The 15,974-nt window shown below is 38.1% G+C and overlaps 1 protein-coding gene across 1 annotated transcript in view; it reads left to right on the forward strand.

The window, feature by feature from the left end:
• Positions 1 to 15,974, forward strand: part of JAKMIP1 (janus kinase and microtubule interacting protein 1) — a 110,738-nt gene that overhangs the window by 25,997 nt on the left and 68,767 nt on the right. Inside the window, exon 3 of the mRNA XM_019470632.1 lies at positions 4,755 to 5,249. Within this exon, the coding sequence (XP_019326177.1) occupies positions 4,755 to 5,249 (495 nt within the window). The remainder of the gene's footprint in view (positions 1 to 4,754; positions 5,250 to 15,974) is intronic.

Here is a 15,974-nt window from a genome sequence, read left to right on the forward strand (position 1 = left end):
GTACCTGAAGGGGGCCTACAAGAAGGCTGGAGAGGGACTTTTTACAAAGGCATGTAGTGATAGGACAAGGGGTAATGGCTTTAAACTGAAAGAGGGTAGATTTAGATTAGATACAAGGAAGACATTCTTCACTATGAGGGTGGTGAGGCACTGGAACAGGTTGCCCAGAGAAGCTGTGGATGCCCCATCCCTGGAAGTGTTCAAGGCCAGGTTGGATGGGGCTTTGAGCAACCTGGTCTAGTGGAAGGGGTCCCTGCCCATGGCAGGGGGGTTGGAACTAGATGATCTTTAAGGTCCCTTCCAACCCAAACCATTCTATGATTCTATGATTCTATGATTCTATGATCTTTGGTTGCTTATGTCCACAGCAGCCTTGCCTAAGTGAATCATTTTTAATGGCATGATCCAATGCACGCTGAAATTTTAATAGAAAGGATGCTGTTGGCTGGACACTAGATTACACTGTAAGTGTGCTTAAATAGGAGTAGAGTTTACATATTTTTTAGAAAAAGCAAACCATACAGACTTCTTTTGTTCTTGTTGAAGGAAAGTTGCTATTGCATTTGATTTTTAAAATAAACAGTAGCATCTTTGCTTGTTGGCCTCACCTCTAGTAATCCACCTTTTTCACAGTTGGCAATAAATTGCCTACTGTAACCTGAGTTCCTGGCAAAAAGCTGTGCGGAGAGTATCCCTCCCACCTCCCAAGTGATTGACTATTGTGCCACAAATAAAAAATATCTGCATTTATATCCAAGAGAAAAAAAAAAGAGGTAGTCCTTAGTAAGTTCTTATCATAACATTTTTATTGGGGCAGTGGTTCAGTAGCACTTGGAAACATATATGGGTTAATAGGTTACGTTTTTTAGGAAATGTGTAATTTTAAAATTATGTCATTGACTCCAGTTCATAAAACTGAACTATTATATTTCTGTCTCAAGTGCACAAAGTACCTTGTCAAAGAAAACAACACCAGATGCAAATATTGTATGATAATATAATCATATTGTTTTAAAGAAAATCCTTCTTTCAGGCACTGTTCAGACATAAGAAAGGGAAGAAGCAATGACATTTGGCATTATTTTTCCAAGAAGCTAGCATCTGCTTTGGGCAACAATGTTGTATCAGTGTGCACCAATTATTAAAGATTTAATTTAGAAAGGCAGAAAATAACTGTTTTATTGGTGCCCTGATATCCTGCCTGACTTTGTTTCCCTGTTGGCTTAATTTCTTGGTGATGCTTCATGTTCTGCCTATGAACAGAGCAGCTTTCTCAATTTAAAAAAAAAAAAAAAAGCCAGAAATTAAAAAAAGACAAATTGCTTTAAAGTTTAAGTTCATTTTGAAACTGAGACTTAGGCATATGGGGAAATGCCACACTACTATTTTCATTCAGTCAGTTGCTCTGGAAGCCAGACATGTACAGATCTGCATAGTGTGTGGGATAAGAGGGACGGAGGGAGTGCGGGAAGGACAGCTTATGGCTTTCAGGGAAGACCTAACAGACAGATCTAACTTTCCATCTTGTCTGACAAGAAGCAATAACAAGAAAAGACTTTTAAAGACCTTGAGAACTGGGATGCATCTTTTTTACTGGGTCATGAGCAGTGATAGGCATTTAAGATGCAGTGTAAAAATCCAGGGGTTTTAGAAGGATTCTTATTCTTCTTGTTTACATTGCTCTTGCTGAAACTCTGTAGGTAGGATGACTAGATGATGTGTGATAACATTCAGTTACTCTGAGTGGTTTAATATGTGTTGTCACAGACAGCAGCAATGCATATAGATGTTGCCTTCCCTTAATTCAGTGAAAGACAAAAAAAAAATTGAGCAACTATGCCATTTTGTGTAACAGTACTCCTCCAAAATTTCAGAATCCGTTTCTTGTATATTAAAAATGCTTTTAGAAAGTCACATTCATTAATAAGTTGTATTGAAAACTGCCTTTCAATTGCATGCTTTATGTACCATATGACTAATTTTAAATTACCGTAGTTCTGGAGGTGTATTTACTGTACCTATATATGCCATTATACAGTTTGTTTTCCGATGTTGTTGTTACAGGGTTTCATTTCTCAGTTTCATTTCAGTTTTCTTTGCTCACCAGTAAGGAAATAACCAGTAGATTTAAGTGAATAATAAGTGTTGGTTCGTCTGCAAATTTACCTATAAACTCATCCACTTGTGACAGTAAATAGGTGAATAAGTGGTTTAGCTTTGTCATAGAATCATAGAATGGTTTGGGTTGAAAGGGACCTTTAAAGATCATCTAGTCCAACCCCCATGCTATGGACAGGGGTAGGACAGTCTTAGACTCTCCTGTGGAATCGAGTACCCTAATCCAAACACTGAAAATCAGTGCTATCCACTGCAGGCTTGGAACTAAATGTCATCCCACCAGAAGAAGTAACACATGGATATCTCCTGCAGAAAATTTCCAATAGCCAGACTTAGCAGTTTGGGAGGAAAAAAAATACCAAAAAATCTATCTTTCTTCATAAAGATACGTTATCTGAATCATCCTGGAGTAGAGTAATAGTATCTGTGCAACAAAATCTGCTTCTGATGGTGTCTGATTCAGAGCTGTTACCTTTTCCACAGCTGTATAGTGCTGTCTCAGCTGGTGTTTATTCCACAGTGTATCTAGAAGATTACTTTCATGAAAACATAGATACCTACCCTCCTTCTCCTGCTTCAGCCTGTTTCCTTTTTATTTTTATTTGATTTGATTTGATTTTGTTTAAGTCTAGAGTATGTTTGAGTTGGTTAAACAGGATCATAACATCTTCTGCACAGGGAAAGTCTGCTGTCCCTGCTGTCTGAAGACTTCAGGTAAAGTTCAGACTCTGGAAATCCTACTGTCAGTGCTGTGGGTTTGATGAGTAATGTGTTGGTCTCATTTTATGGTCACTCTTAAATTAAGTAGCAATCTTGGATTCATTGGATGAGTTATATCTGAGGCTTTTGAGTTAAGATGTCCCATTTTTCCTAAAGCAAACACACAAAAGCGCCTCTTTGGATCCAACCTGCTTTCAATAAGCAAAATAATGAATGTTTCTGGGCCTTTCCTGAACTAGTATTATTGCTTTTAATTAACCCTTTACTTTTGTTTTGACTGTAGAATCCAGAACCATGCAAAAAATAATTTAACTATACCTTCATAGTAAATGACAGTCTGAGTATTAATAGAGACCTCCCATCCTTTCTGCACTAATCTGAGGCAAGTTGCAATTCTGGCTTAGTTTAGCATAAATTAAATGCATTGTATGACTACAGATCCCAGCTTTGTATAGCGTAGATGCAAGCAATCTAGGAATGTTGTGACAGTGACTAACATCCTGCTGCTCAGTAACCTCCTTTTGCCACGAAGCACTGTTTGGTATGTATGACTGTATTGCCACTCAAGGTTAAAACACAAGTCTTTGAAATCTCTGCCTCTGACTTTGCTTTAGATGAGAAGTACATGTAGAGAGCCTGTATTTTGGCAGTCACTGTGATAGGGATAATAGAAAGATGTTACTGACACTACGCATGATGAAATACGTTATAGCCTTTCTGGTATACTATAATAGAGAAGCAATCCTTTCTCCTTATTTTTTTTTTTCTTTTTTCTTTTTCTAAATTAATATCCAATCCCACTTGGAAAAAGCATTGCTTTCCATGCAGCCTGCTGAGCATCATTTTATAATGAGGTTTCATCACAGTGGGTATTACTATAATAGGCTATAAGACCTTTCCCCTACTCCCCCCACAACCCTTAGAGTCACTGGCCTATATTTTCTGAAGTGTCTGGGGACTGTGCATAGCCTCAGTTTTGGGGTGTCCTGTCTGAGGCCTCTTGAGTAGACTTGATTTTTCAGAAGGCCGATTCTTTTGGCTTATCTAATAAGGATTTACCCATTAAAGTAGCTAAGAAATTAAGAAATAAAAAAATCAATGTCTTTTTTTTCTCTCCTGCCTGCCCCTTTAATTTAGTTTTTAGTCCCCGTGTTCCTACTGATAAGAACGCCCCTTTGTTGATAGGATCTCTTCTCTCTGTTCCTTCAAGGCAAGATCCTTTCTCATCTGATTAGCAGGAAGTATCTTAGGTCAAGTAGTGGATTCGGGTGTAAGAATTTGTGACTCAAATCCTAAATACAGTATGTGTGTAAATTAGGTGATGCAATCTATGCTTGTCTGAGCATCCCATCTGTAGAACAGTGATAGCGCTGCTTAGCTACAGAAGGATGTTGTGGGAATGAATTAATTGAATGTATGTGAAGATCTGAGTCACTATAAACATCCGTGAAGTATGGTCCTTCAAATGCTAGAAAGTTTTCTAGCATTTCCTTCCCAGCATAAACAGAAACTCTTTTCTCTCTGTTTGATTTGTTTTCTGTCTGCTTGTAGGGCACAGTAGAGGGGTTATGGATGAGAGTAGTCTGGGGAGTGGTTGGTGGAGGAGATAAGGAGAACTAGATTGGATGCTGCTCAGTTTTATTTTATCACCTAAAACTGTGAGAACTTGTCACCAATAGCACATCTCCATAGCAGATTCCTGCACACATGCATGGCCTTTTTCTGGCCCTGATTCTCCAGTTGTGTACTGGAGAGAGAAGCGTCAGGTATGCAGTCTTTGCTTTTGAATATTCAGGATGAATATTCAAAAAGCAAATATTCAAAACATTTTTAGTATCGTTTTAGAAAAAGCTCCCTTGAAGACTTTTTAAAGTGTAGTAGCACTTGTTAATCAATATTTTATATTGATGTTCCAGGTGGGTAAATTGAGAGAGAAAATCCAAGAGGTTAAGCAAGAAAGGGAGCAGGAGCAGCACAAGCACACTGCCTATGTTTCTGAACTGAAAGCCAAGCTCCACGAGGAGAAAATGAAGGAACTTCAGAGTGTCAGAGAGCTACTGATCCGGCAGCATGAGCAGGAGGTAGCGAGAATGGTGAAAATCAAAGATGGTGAAATTCAGCGTTTGCAGTCAACAGTCAATGTCCTGCGGGACGGGGCGGCTGACAAAGTGAAGACGGCGCTGCTGAGTGAAGCAAAGGAGGAGGCTCGCAAGGCGTTTGACGGTGAACGGATGAAGCTGCAACAGGAGATCTTGGAGCTGAAATCTGGCAAAAAGCAGCTTGAAGAAGCTTTGAACAACATTATGCAGGCAGATAAAATGAAGGCTGCTGACCTGCGCACGGCTTATCAGTCCCATCAGGATGAGATTAATAGAATAAAGCGGGAATGTGAGAGAGAGATCCGCAGGCTGGTAAGTTCATTAAGTAATGCATGCTTATTTCAATTTATAGCAGGTATTAGTATATTGCTGTATGTGCCCATAAATATCAAACCACTCTTTTGCAGTGACATCTTTCATCAGTGCTGGTTGGTACAGTAGGCCTCTGTTTCCGTTACTTTCTCCTCCTTACAGCATAGATGAACCTCGGCTCCACGTTTAGCCCGACCCAATCCAAAGCTTTATGTCCCACCAAATAGAATATGGGTGAACCAAGACTTTCCAGGACAAATTTTCTCAACAGATCAAAGAAATAGACTTTCCCTTTCCCACTTGCTCAACTATATTTCCTTACGAATTCCTGTTGATCAAAACAGTCAGGTATTGCTCATTTGGCAATGCAAGAACACCTTTGTGAGATGGCCAAATTAACTTTTCAGAGAGCTTTTATATTTATATTGGAGGAACCAACTGTGCTGAAACAAGACAATGTCTTTGTTTCTTCCGCATCATTATCTAGGTCATTCGATTTTAAGCATTGTTGCCCTTTTTTATTTTTTAAAATTTCTGTTTTTTCTATTGCAGCGGAAAAGTTAGGGCCTAGGACAGCAGGCTTTTTTCATGCTTCATAAACCCTAGGACTTCAGTACAGATGGCAGACTATGCTGTTTGTATAAAATCGAAAACCAGGCAATATTTCCCAACAGCAGGTGCCCCAAATATTTCAAATTATGCAGCTTTGTAAAATGTAAAGAATCTAAGATGGGCTGTTCACTGTAATACATTTAGAGAGTTTATCATCAGACAACACTTCTGCTTGGTACCACAATATTTTCCATGTATATATCTGATTGCTAATCTGTCTAAACTAGCAGTACAATAGCTATGCAAATAAAATCTAGAATTATAATAAGCATAATATTTATCATATATCAAGAAGTACAGACTTTAAATGGAACGAAGCACCAGTTTTCTTGAGAAAAATATTCTACCAGTTTGTGTTTACACAGGTAATTCCTCTTATTTCTTGTATTCCTTAGGAAAAATGATGGTGAGGGCAAGCTACAAACGTGTAATATCTGTTTAATGGTGGTGATTTTCTGTCTGAGACAATGAAAGCTCTTAATGCAGCTAATAGTTATGCTTTAAATAAATTGGGGGTTAATCAAGTCTGAGGCGTATCATTTCCTTGATTAATTAAAGACCACTGCAAAGATTGACAATGTGAGGTTTCTGTAAGCATAGTTTCTTTCATATTTTGTTCCATATTATAAAAGTAGAATTTTAAAATCCTGACTATAAAGTTCAGGTAATTTAAGAAAGTGTTAAAGAGGAGAGAAGATTGCTATGTTGTGGCCTGTGTTTTTCTAGAGAAGAGTTTCTAATTAAATTTAACCTTCTCAAACCCAAGAAATGGTGAGGTGAGGCACCCCAAAATCTGTCGTCCCAAATTGCCCCAGTAAACACACATACGCCATGTCTTTGGGTGGTATTGTAAAGGAACCACTTTTCTTTTCTCTTTCAAGAGTGGATACTTTCAGCCTGCTGCAATACGAAGAATTCAGTCAGAATTATAATTGGAGCCTTACTGGGCCTCCGTTACTCCATGCATCTAAAAAGGTGACTGTATTTGGAGAGCGTGCAGGTGGCTCCCGTTTCCTATTCCCAGCCCCAGAGGAAGCCTGGCATCAGTCTCGTGGGCTTTCACTGGAAGTGTTTGTGCCTTCCCCCCTCAGCAGAAGTACAGGGGAAAAATATCAGGAGCCTGGTGTTGCCTTGCAGTGCCTCGACTCCTTTCAGATCATGAATTTCAATTTTTTCATTAAATTCTATGGGTTGTTTTTATGAAAGAGAAGTGTTTCTTCTAGGAATTCACAGCAATTTAGGCAGTTATTGCATAGGGCACTCTTTAAATCTGGGGCGAGGTAAAAAATACTGCAGAGTTCCTAGATGCTGCTCTCTTCCTCTGGGAGAGCAAGTGGGATTATAGAATCAGACCATCAGGATATTTCCCTCCCTCCTCTCCCCCCCCATTTTAATTAGTGCAAGGCATGCTTGCCTTCACTTTCAGATTAACCGTATCAGCTGCGGATTTGGGGTACTCAGTTGGTTTAGTTCCTACCCTTGTGGGATGAAATGGCAAGGATGTGGCAGGCAGTGTTATTAATATTAGCACAGTTCTGTAACTGAGCTTCAATTAATGTGCTTTTTTGTATGTGTGCCGTGTTTTATGGCACTATTAAGAAATCAGCATCTTTGGTATTAACGGCCTAAATGGGCTGGCCATACTGTAATTCAAATTCAGATAGAGTAAGTCAGGATGCAGTGTCCGATTGTCTTGTCAGACTTGGTTGATTTATTTTGCATTTTAGATCACAGGTTAGTTTTGCAAATGTATTTCATATAGATATTGCAGCTAAAAAAAATAAAAATCAATATTTTTACCATTGTTTATAATACCCATGACTAATTTGAGTAAAATCTTGCATTTTTTTGGCTTGCCGTCAAAAAATAAAGTAGCGAGAAAGGAAAAAAGCAAAATCCATTGTCTGTGAATAAATGGATATGTTTACATTGTGTGCATAAACAGCCATGCTTGTATTGTACAAATGTCAGTATTTTAGAAATATGATTAATCAATTTTGAGATTGTCTTCACAGTTTTGGATTGAGCCATGAAAAATACCCAATAAGCCTCAATACAAACAAGATTGGATGGGGAAGATCCTAGTGCCTAATAAGGGAAAGTAAAATAGCTATCTGGCAAAAAATGTAACACACTTTTTCTCTGTGCGGTATGAAATTATATTGGAATTTGTCAGTTCCTCTAATTGACTTAATATAACAGTGATATAAATGTTTTCATTAATTTAAGGAATGTTTGTGGACATGGATTTTTTTTTCCCCCCCAAATATAATATATTCTTGCTGTATATATGCATCAGCACAATGTGCTGGCAGCTGAAAAACTGGAAGTAAAAATAGCTAGTAGCAAACTGGAGAGAGAAGTGAAACGTTTTAGAAGTAAAGAGACAACTTGGAGAATAAGATAAGAAAGCAAGAACAGTGATATAATGTTTTCATTAATTTAAGGAATGTTTGTGGACATGGATTTTTTTTTCCCCCCCAAATATAATATATTCTTGCTGTATATATGCATCAGCACAATGTGCTGGCAGCTGAAAAACTGGAAGTAAAAATAGCTAGTAGCAAACTGGAGAGAGAAGTGAAACGTTTTAGAAGTAAAGAGACAACTTGGAGAATAAGATAAGAAAGCAAGAAAAGCTATTACTTAATTTTTTCAGCCAATATTTTCTGAGTAGTTGAGTCTTAACAGTTGTATTGTTCTGTTATATGCATCAGCACAATGTGCTGGCAGCTGAAAAACTGGAAGTAAAAATAGCTAGTAGCAAACTGGAGAGAGAAGTGAAACGTTTTAGAAGTAAAGAGACAACTTGGAGAATAAGATAAGAAAGCAAGAAAAGCTATTACTTAATTTTTTCAGCCAATATTTTCTGAGTAGTTGAGTCTTAACAGTTGTATTGTTCTGTCAATGTAGTATGAAAACTATGCTGATACAGACTCAGATACTTAAAAAGAAATAACATTAAAAATCAGCAAATAGGAAAAAAGAAAAAAAATCAGAAATAGCAAAATGAAAAATAATCTGCATGAAGGAGAACTGTTAAAGCCTGTTTTTATGGATCAGGTTTTTTTCAAAAAAAGAATATATGAAATAATAATTACACTTTTTCATTCATGGAGCTTCAGTATAAACAGCCCCGAAGCATACATTCAGCTGAGGGCTGCACAGGGAAGCATGTACATACCTAAATAACTGTATCGACAGACTTCTGTTTTAATGGCACCCTTGTAAGCAGCATGTCTGGTTTCCTTCTGAGGTCTGGGCTGGTACAAGGTAAATTTAATATAAACCCAATTAATGGTGAAGAGAAGTTGAGTTTGTTAACTTGTGTTTATGAAGTAGCTTACAGAGCAGAAATGCACTACGAGGGCATTTAATGTTTTAATCTAAATATAAAAAAGTACACAAAATAACAGTATATTTCAGCCAATTTTGTTGGGCCTCAATTAAGCTTGTAATTTAAGCTTGTCATTTAACTGACATTGAGTTCTAAAATCAGGTTTAAAGTTAGTTTTTTTATTAGTGGTAAGTAAAGTTTCTCTCTTTTGCCTGAAATTGCTGAAATAGCATGTTCAAATTGTTGGTGAGTTTTGGCAACAGACCAACCTTATTCCGTTATCAGCACAGCTGTGAAGGAGGGCATGAATATTAAGTATATCATATTAATTAGAGGTTACATTCATTCTGGGACTACCTCGACACTGTTTTGAAGAAGGCCCTTACTTTGCAAGGCACATTTCTCTAGATACTCTTTTTGCAGAGATAAGAACAATGGACACTTTACAGCGCTTGTGGACGCTTACAGTGCTTGCCTTGGAAAATATATGCAAAAAAACAATCATTAAAAGTATATTGAATTCTGTCATTGTTGATTTACTCATTTATAGTATTTCTTGAATAAGAAGGAAAATGAATGTTTACTTTATCAGACACTGTTAATATAAACATAATATTTTACCTTTGGAATAAACAGATGACACTTGCATCCTGTATTTTGTGGTGTAGGGTTTTAGTAAATATTATTTCCTCTATTGGAAATGTCTTTAACATCAAACCTTTCACCTATTTTACAGACAAATACCATTCAACCTTGTTAAAATCTTTGCACCTATGGTCTTCCTAAATATTCCTAAACAGCTTGGATTGAAATGAATTGAAAGACTTATTTCACTTTAATGTAAAATAGTCCCAGTTTTCTTAACCACAAAATCAATGTAAAAGAGTCCACTGATCTGATTAGATGCACAATCAGATCCATGATTAAGAGGGCACACAGTACACCAGATGAATTAAATTTGCTTATCTCAATTGTATTCTCAAATAACCTCATAAAATTTTCTAGAGTAATGTGACATTACTGCAGATTCATAATTGCAAAGAAAAAAATCCTTTTGCTGTTAATGGGATCAAAGTAAAAGAAATTGTTTTGAGGAGTGATTTTTCAAAAGTTCCTATCAGCCATGATTTATGAAGATAGATGCACTATTTAAGTGTCCTTAGTCTCCTTAGTCCAAATTATCTAGTTGCATGAATTAAAAACTCCTTCCAGTGTGGAATCCTTCTTCTGTTCAGTGTTTCCCAAATATATGTAATGCAGTACCTGGAAGAATGTAATTCAAACTAATAGATTAAGCAGTTTTTAAAGGTAAAATCAAGGCAATTTTGCTTAAACTTCTGTTCAAGGAACAGAAAAACCCTCTGCTGAAATAAGTTTATGTACCATTTGTATAGTGATTTTTTTATTCTTATTATTTTGGTTTTGTGCCTGTGTATAACACTGTATCTCAGGATTTAAGTGAAGACTTCTGAAAGACTGAGAGTAACATCTTTTCAGAACTAAAAATTAGATTGTTCCAGTTCAGGACAACCCCAAATTTCAACTCAAGTCCTTCACAAGTTAGTATTTTCTAACCTTGCACAGCTCTTAATGTGTTTGTCTGCCTATAAGTCCTTAGTGTATTACTTAGCATTGGCATTCCATATGTGAACCGCAGTAAAAAAAAAATTTAGATGGTGAGGGTCCTCTGAAGGTCATCTGGTCCAATGTCCTGCTTGAAGCAGGGCTGCCTTGAAAGTTGGATCAGGTTGCTCTGGGCCTCCTCCAGTCCAATTTGAAAATCTGTGAAGACAGAGATCCATAGTCTCTGTGACAACCTGCCCCAATGCCTAGTCACTGTGAAAGTTCTTCCTTCTTCCTCTTTCTGTAACCTTTGATTATTACACTTGTCCTTTTGCTGTGTATCTCTGAGAAACGTCTGCCGTGTTTATCCCTGTATCCCCCTTTAGATAGTTGAACGGGTATCTGCAATTGTAATGCATCCCGCGGTCTTCTCTTTGGCTGGCTGAGCAAGCCGAGCTCTCTCACCCATTCCTTGAATGCCGTATGCTGCAGCCCCATAGTGGTCTTACTGGCTTTCCTCCAGTTTGTGGCACTTGTGCCAGCTTGTCAATATCTTTTTTCTGTGCTGGGGAGCCCAAAAGTGGCTGCGCTGCTCCTGGTGTGGTTTCACAAATGCTTAATAAAAGGCTAAATCACTTCTCTAGCCTTCTGGCTACATTCCTCCTGGTTTGGCCCAGTATCACGTTAACTTCAATGGTTGCAAACTCTCACCACTGACCCATATCCAACTTGCCCTCCAGGACACCAAACATTTTCCTTTTTTCTTTCTTTTGTCTTTTCTTTTTTACTTTCTCCTTGCAGAACTGCCAACTTCAATTGGCATCCAGCCTTTTCTGTTGCAGGAATTTAAACCCTCCCGGGGGCAGGACATTGTATCTGTCTTAGGAAAACTTTATGAGGGTTTTTTGGCCCATTTCTCAAACATGTCAAAGTGCCTCTGAATGGTGCTCCTGTCCTCTAGTGTAGTAACAGCTCCCCCAAATTTTGTATCATCCACAAATTTGGGGATGGTGCATTCCATTTCTTCATCTGGGTAGTTGATAAAGTTGTTAAAATTTGTTATTGTCTTCAAATTTTAAGGGGTAAAATTTAGATGACCAAATAAAAAGCTTTTGCCTTCTGAGAGATTCAGCAATTATTTTTTCAGTAAAACATGACAAATAGTAGGAGCAAAAGTTTAACAGGCCACCAAAACCCCAAATTACATCCTTTGCAGTGGTGGCAACTATTTTCTAACAACATTCACTTTCTCCTGCATTCCCGTTACTAGGGTTTTGCCATTTTAAGGCAGTGAAATTTGTATCTTTAGGTTACATTCATTCATTCATTGTCTCTGAAAATTCTGGTGCAGTTGGCTCTTGGCAGGGGCACTCCGTGATCCCCTGCTGCCCTGAGAAGAAGGATGGAGCCTGGCCTTTCTCACTTCACTGGTGCAGTGGCACATATGCATGAGTTTTGTTTCCTGATCAAAATTTTGAATTTTGAGACTGGAAAGCTGAGTTTTGAATCATCCGAGTGTGTGCAGTCATGCATGGTTGGGTAGAGCCCGCTGTGGCATGCTTCTTATCAGCGCTTAAACCCGTGTGTATTTCACACACAGCTGCTGACAGCAAATTGTAGGCCGCTTCTCTGGATTTTGCCATCTGTTTGCGATGCGTGTTTCAGCTGCATTCCAAGGCTGAGCTAAACTCCTGCAAAGACCCTTCCATCACCTCCAGCATTTTAGGACTGCAAATAATACTTTGCTTTCCGTCCTCTGAAGATTTATGCTTGTCCTCTCAGGAGCTAACAACATTCCACCCGGGCCTTGTTTTTTCCTGAATTAAGCAGATCTAATGACAGCTTTTTATAGTGCAGGCTCAGCGGTTTGTGTTTATTCTTAGTATTTTCTAAGAACTCCGTTATGGTAGGTAGGTCACAAATCTGACTTTTATATCTTTTACAAAATATGGAACACTATTAAAAACCCACAGAAATGATGTATGGTGTGGCAACTGGACAAAAAACTCCTTAAGTTTGTATTACTCGGTCCTTCTATATTTTCCATCTTTTTGACTATTTATTCATTGACAGAGCTATAATGAACACATGTAATAGGTAACAGGAGAGATCCAGTAGTAGGGGTTGTAGTCAGCTACAATAATGCAAGGTGCTTTTGAGAAAGATGTGAGAAACCTCCTATCAGTAAGTTCTGGAATTGTCTGCCCACATAGTGTTTCTCGTCTAATTTATCAAAACTTTTAATATATCCCTTACATATGAGATTTACACACTTACAAAAAAATACGTGGGAAAAGCTATTGGAAGAAAATATTGACTGTTGGTTTAGAAAAATTACACATGAAATTAAGAGTAAGTCCCATCTACTTGTGTGTATGACCCTTACTTCTCCAGTGGATGGCTGGCATCTTCTCTCCCTCTTCCCCTAAGGTTCCTAAATAAGCAGCAACATTTATTTAAATAGGTGGCCATGTCTGGTGTAGAGAATGCTATGCACAACACAGGAATATTTTATTTCCCCCCTCCAGGTGGGCCTTCACCTTGGGGTATTGTTGTTAGGTCTTAGTGTCCCTTTATAAATGCAAAAGGTGTTAATTCCATTTAGTTCTATCTTTAACTGAGTAGCATCTCCTTTTTGTTTTTCCTAGTAACTAGCAATCCTTCTGTCAAGATATCCCTATTTTTAGTGTGAAGCATTTAGTATAAAGATTAATTCAGTTTCTTCTGGATAAGAGTACTGTAGAATTTTGCTCTGCGGTTGGCTAGGAGATAACTTTGATAAGGATGGGTAAAGAGGAAGGTCTTACACTTGGCAATGCAGCAGCTGGCTTTTTCCACTTTGAAAACTGAGTATGTCCCTGCCTTGATAGATCTGGCTTTTAATTCCCTGGGAATTTCTCTTTCAACTTTGTGAGAGGCTAAAGTTCCCCCAAAGGTCTCTGACTTTTCTTTCACTGTAGCTGTTGAAGTGTGGGATAATTGGCAGGGGGATACTCTTTCCAATGGCTGGCTTGGTTTTCTTTCATGTTTGATAAATATTATTAAAACACTTACTTCTGCTCATTTCTCATAGCTGTTAGGAGGCAGTTAGATACCTGTTCTTAGGAAACTGTGTAATTTTGACACAGGCTATAAATGCTAGGTCTTCATTGATATAATGCAGGTAATTGCTGTGTTCAGCACCTAACATTTTACAGCACAAACCCCATTAAGAAATGATACTTTAGAAAGCTGTAATTTTAACCGAGAGCTCCAGAGTTACTTATGCTATCCAAGGTGATTTCTCAGTAATTCCTTCTGCAGCTGCTTGTGGATGATCTTATTTTCTTTACAATCCTCTTTTGGAGGGTATTTCTACCACTTCTCTTCTCAGCGCATGTAACTGAAAATGAATTCTAACCTCATGTTGCTCCACTGCCTTCCTATCACAGCTTTTTGTACTGAATTGTACCATGCTTAATTGCATGAAGAAAAATGTGGCTATTCTAAAATGCTATATAATCCATGCAAAACAGAATGTAAAAGAGTTCAGGTGACCCTGTTGTATTGTGTAGCTGCAAAAAGTGGGCAAATTTGTTTTAAACTGAGAACAAATCTGAAAGCAAAGCAGCCAGTTGGAAGGAATTTCTGGGTAATGTATTTGATTTAACATAATACCTGTGAGCCCAATGCATGGATTGGGATCTCATGCTAAATATGTCAGAAGAAAAGGTGGTCTCTACCCTTTGTATTTTAGTGAGAAGTCTCAAATGAAGAGTAGTACAGGGAGGAATACATGAAAGCAGTGGTAGGAGGTTAGTGCAGTCAGCTTTCAGTTGCTTGTCCCAGCTACATTGTGCCACAGATGCAGAAACCTCTTACAGGCACCTGGTGAGGCAGGTCCTGCACCATGCTCCCTGGACCATGAGGGGTTGAGGAGCACAGTGGAAAGGCATCTGCTTGCTCAGAATCCGGTTGTGAATCATCAGGTGAGAACTGATTCATCCAGGTATATTAGCTTCAGCTCAGTGCTGGCCTTGACATACCTGCATCGCTTCCAGTAGAGAAATTCCTGCATTTCTATAATGTGCTTCCTATGTCTTAGGTTCTCAGGGATTTCTTAGTTTAGATATCCCATTCGATGACCAGATAATAGATTGTGATCTCAGCAGTGTAATAACTGTTAAGTATTTACAGTTTTTTTCATAGTTTCCTTTTGTATTTTAGAGGTGTCATGGAAAAGGAGAGATTTGAAAGGAAGTTGAGGAGGGTTAGTCCAGGTAACTAAATGGATATTTGTGGAGTGTCTCTTCAAGCAGGAACAGTGGCATGGGAGAAAACATGAAAATGCATGACTGCATATATGACAAGCTGATATTGGGGAGGGGACATAGCATGTTAATATTGGATAAGGGATGAATGGGCTCCAGTTAGGCTGTGAACATCTTTGAAAGTGAGAGTGATTTTTGTTGTTTAATGTAGTGAAAAGAAAAACAGCTTAGAGAATCCAGAGATGAGAGTTTTGTGGTTGAGAAGAGCATTATTAACAGCAGCATTCACATTGGATGGTGAGTGGGCAGGACTGCATTTAAGGTCAGAAAGGAGAATGTTGCAATGACTAAGGCATGATATAAGAACTCAAGTAAAAGTCTACCTCTGCGTATGGATTTTAGAGCTGATAGGCAAAAAGAGCCTTTAGAGGTAATCAGATTGCACCTGGGAGAGAACAGAATTAAAGATGACAACTATTTTAGGTATGTAAGTGATAAGTAGTTCAGGGATGGTTCCCTAGTGGTGTAAAACAGACATTAAAAAGCATAAAAAAGAAAGGAATGCTATGCATGGTACAGTAACAAATTCTGGATGCTGTCTGGTGAATGAACATTGTAGCAGAAGAATACAGGGTTAAACCTTTAAACTTGAGAGGTCGTGAGAGGAGCACTAATTGTTATTTCACTTAAAAGCCAATGATGTTCAGCTTGTCTACAGTAGTCATAAGTGACAATTGGCAAATATCTGAAAATGTGAGTGTGTATATGTATGTGTATATATACATGTATATGTACACTGTGTGTGTTTGTGTCTGTACATATATACACATATGCATATATATCAGAGAGAGAGAGAGAGAGAGACCAAAACATTTATGGGAAAAACAAACTTACATAGGTGGAAAAGCTGACAAGCTTTAAGCATACAGCTTCTTAATCTGCTGAAGGGCTTCCGTACCTGAA

The sequence above is a fragment of the Aptenodytes forsteri genome, unplaced genomic scaffold (genome assembly GCF_000699145.1).
Source record: "Aptenodytes forsteri isolate BGI_AS27 unplaced genomic scaffold, ASM69914v1 Scaffold111, whole genome shotgun sequence".
NCBI classification, from domain to species: Eukaryota; Metazoa; Chordata; class Aves; order Sphenisciformes; family Spheniscidae; genus Aptenodytes; species Aptenodytes forsteri.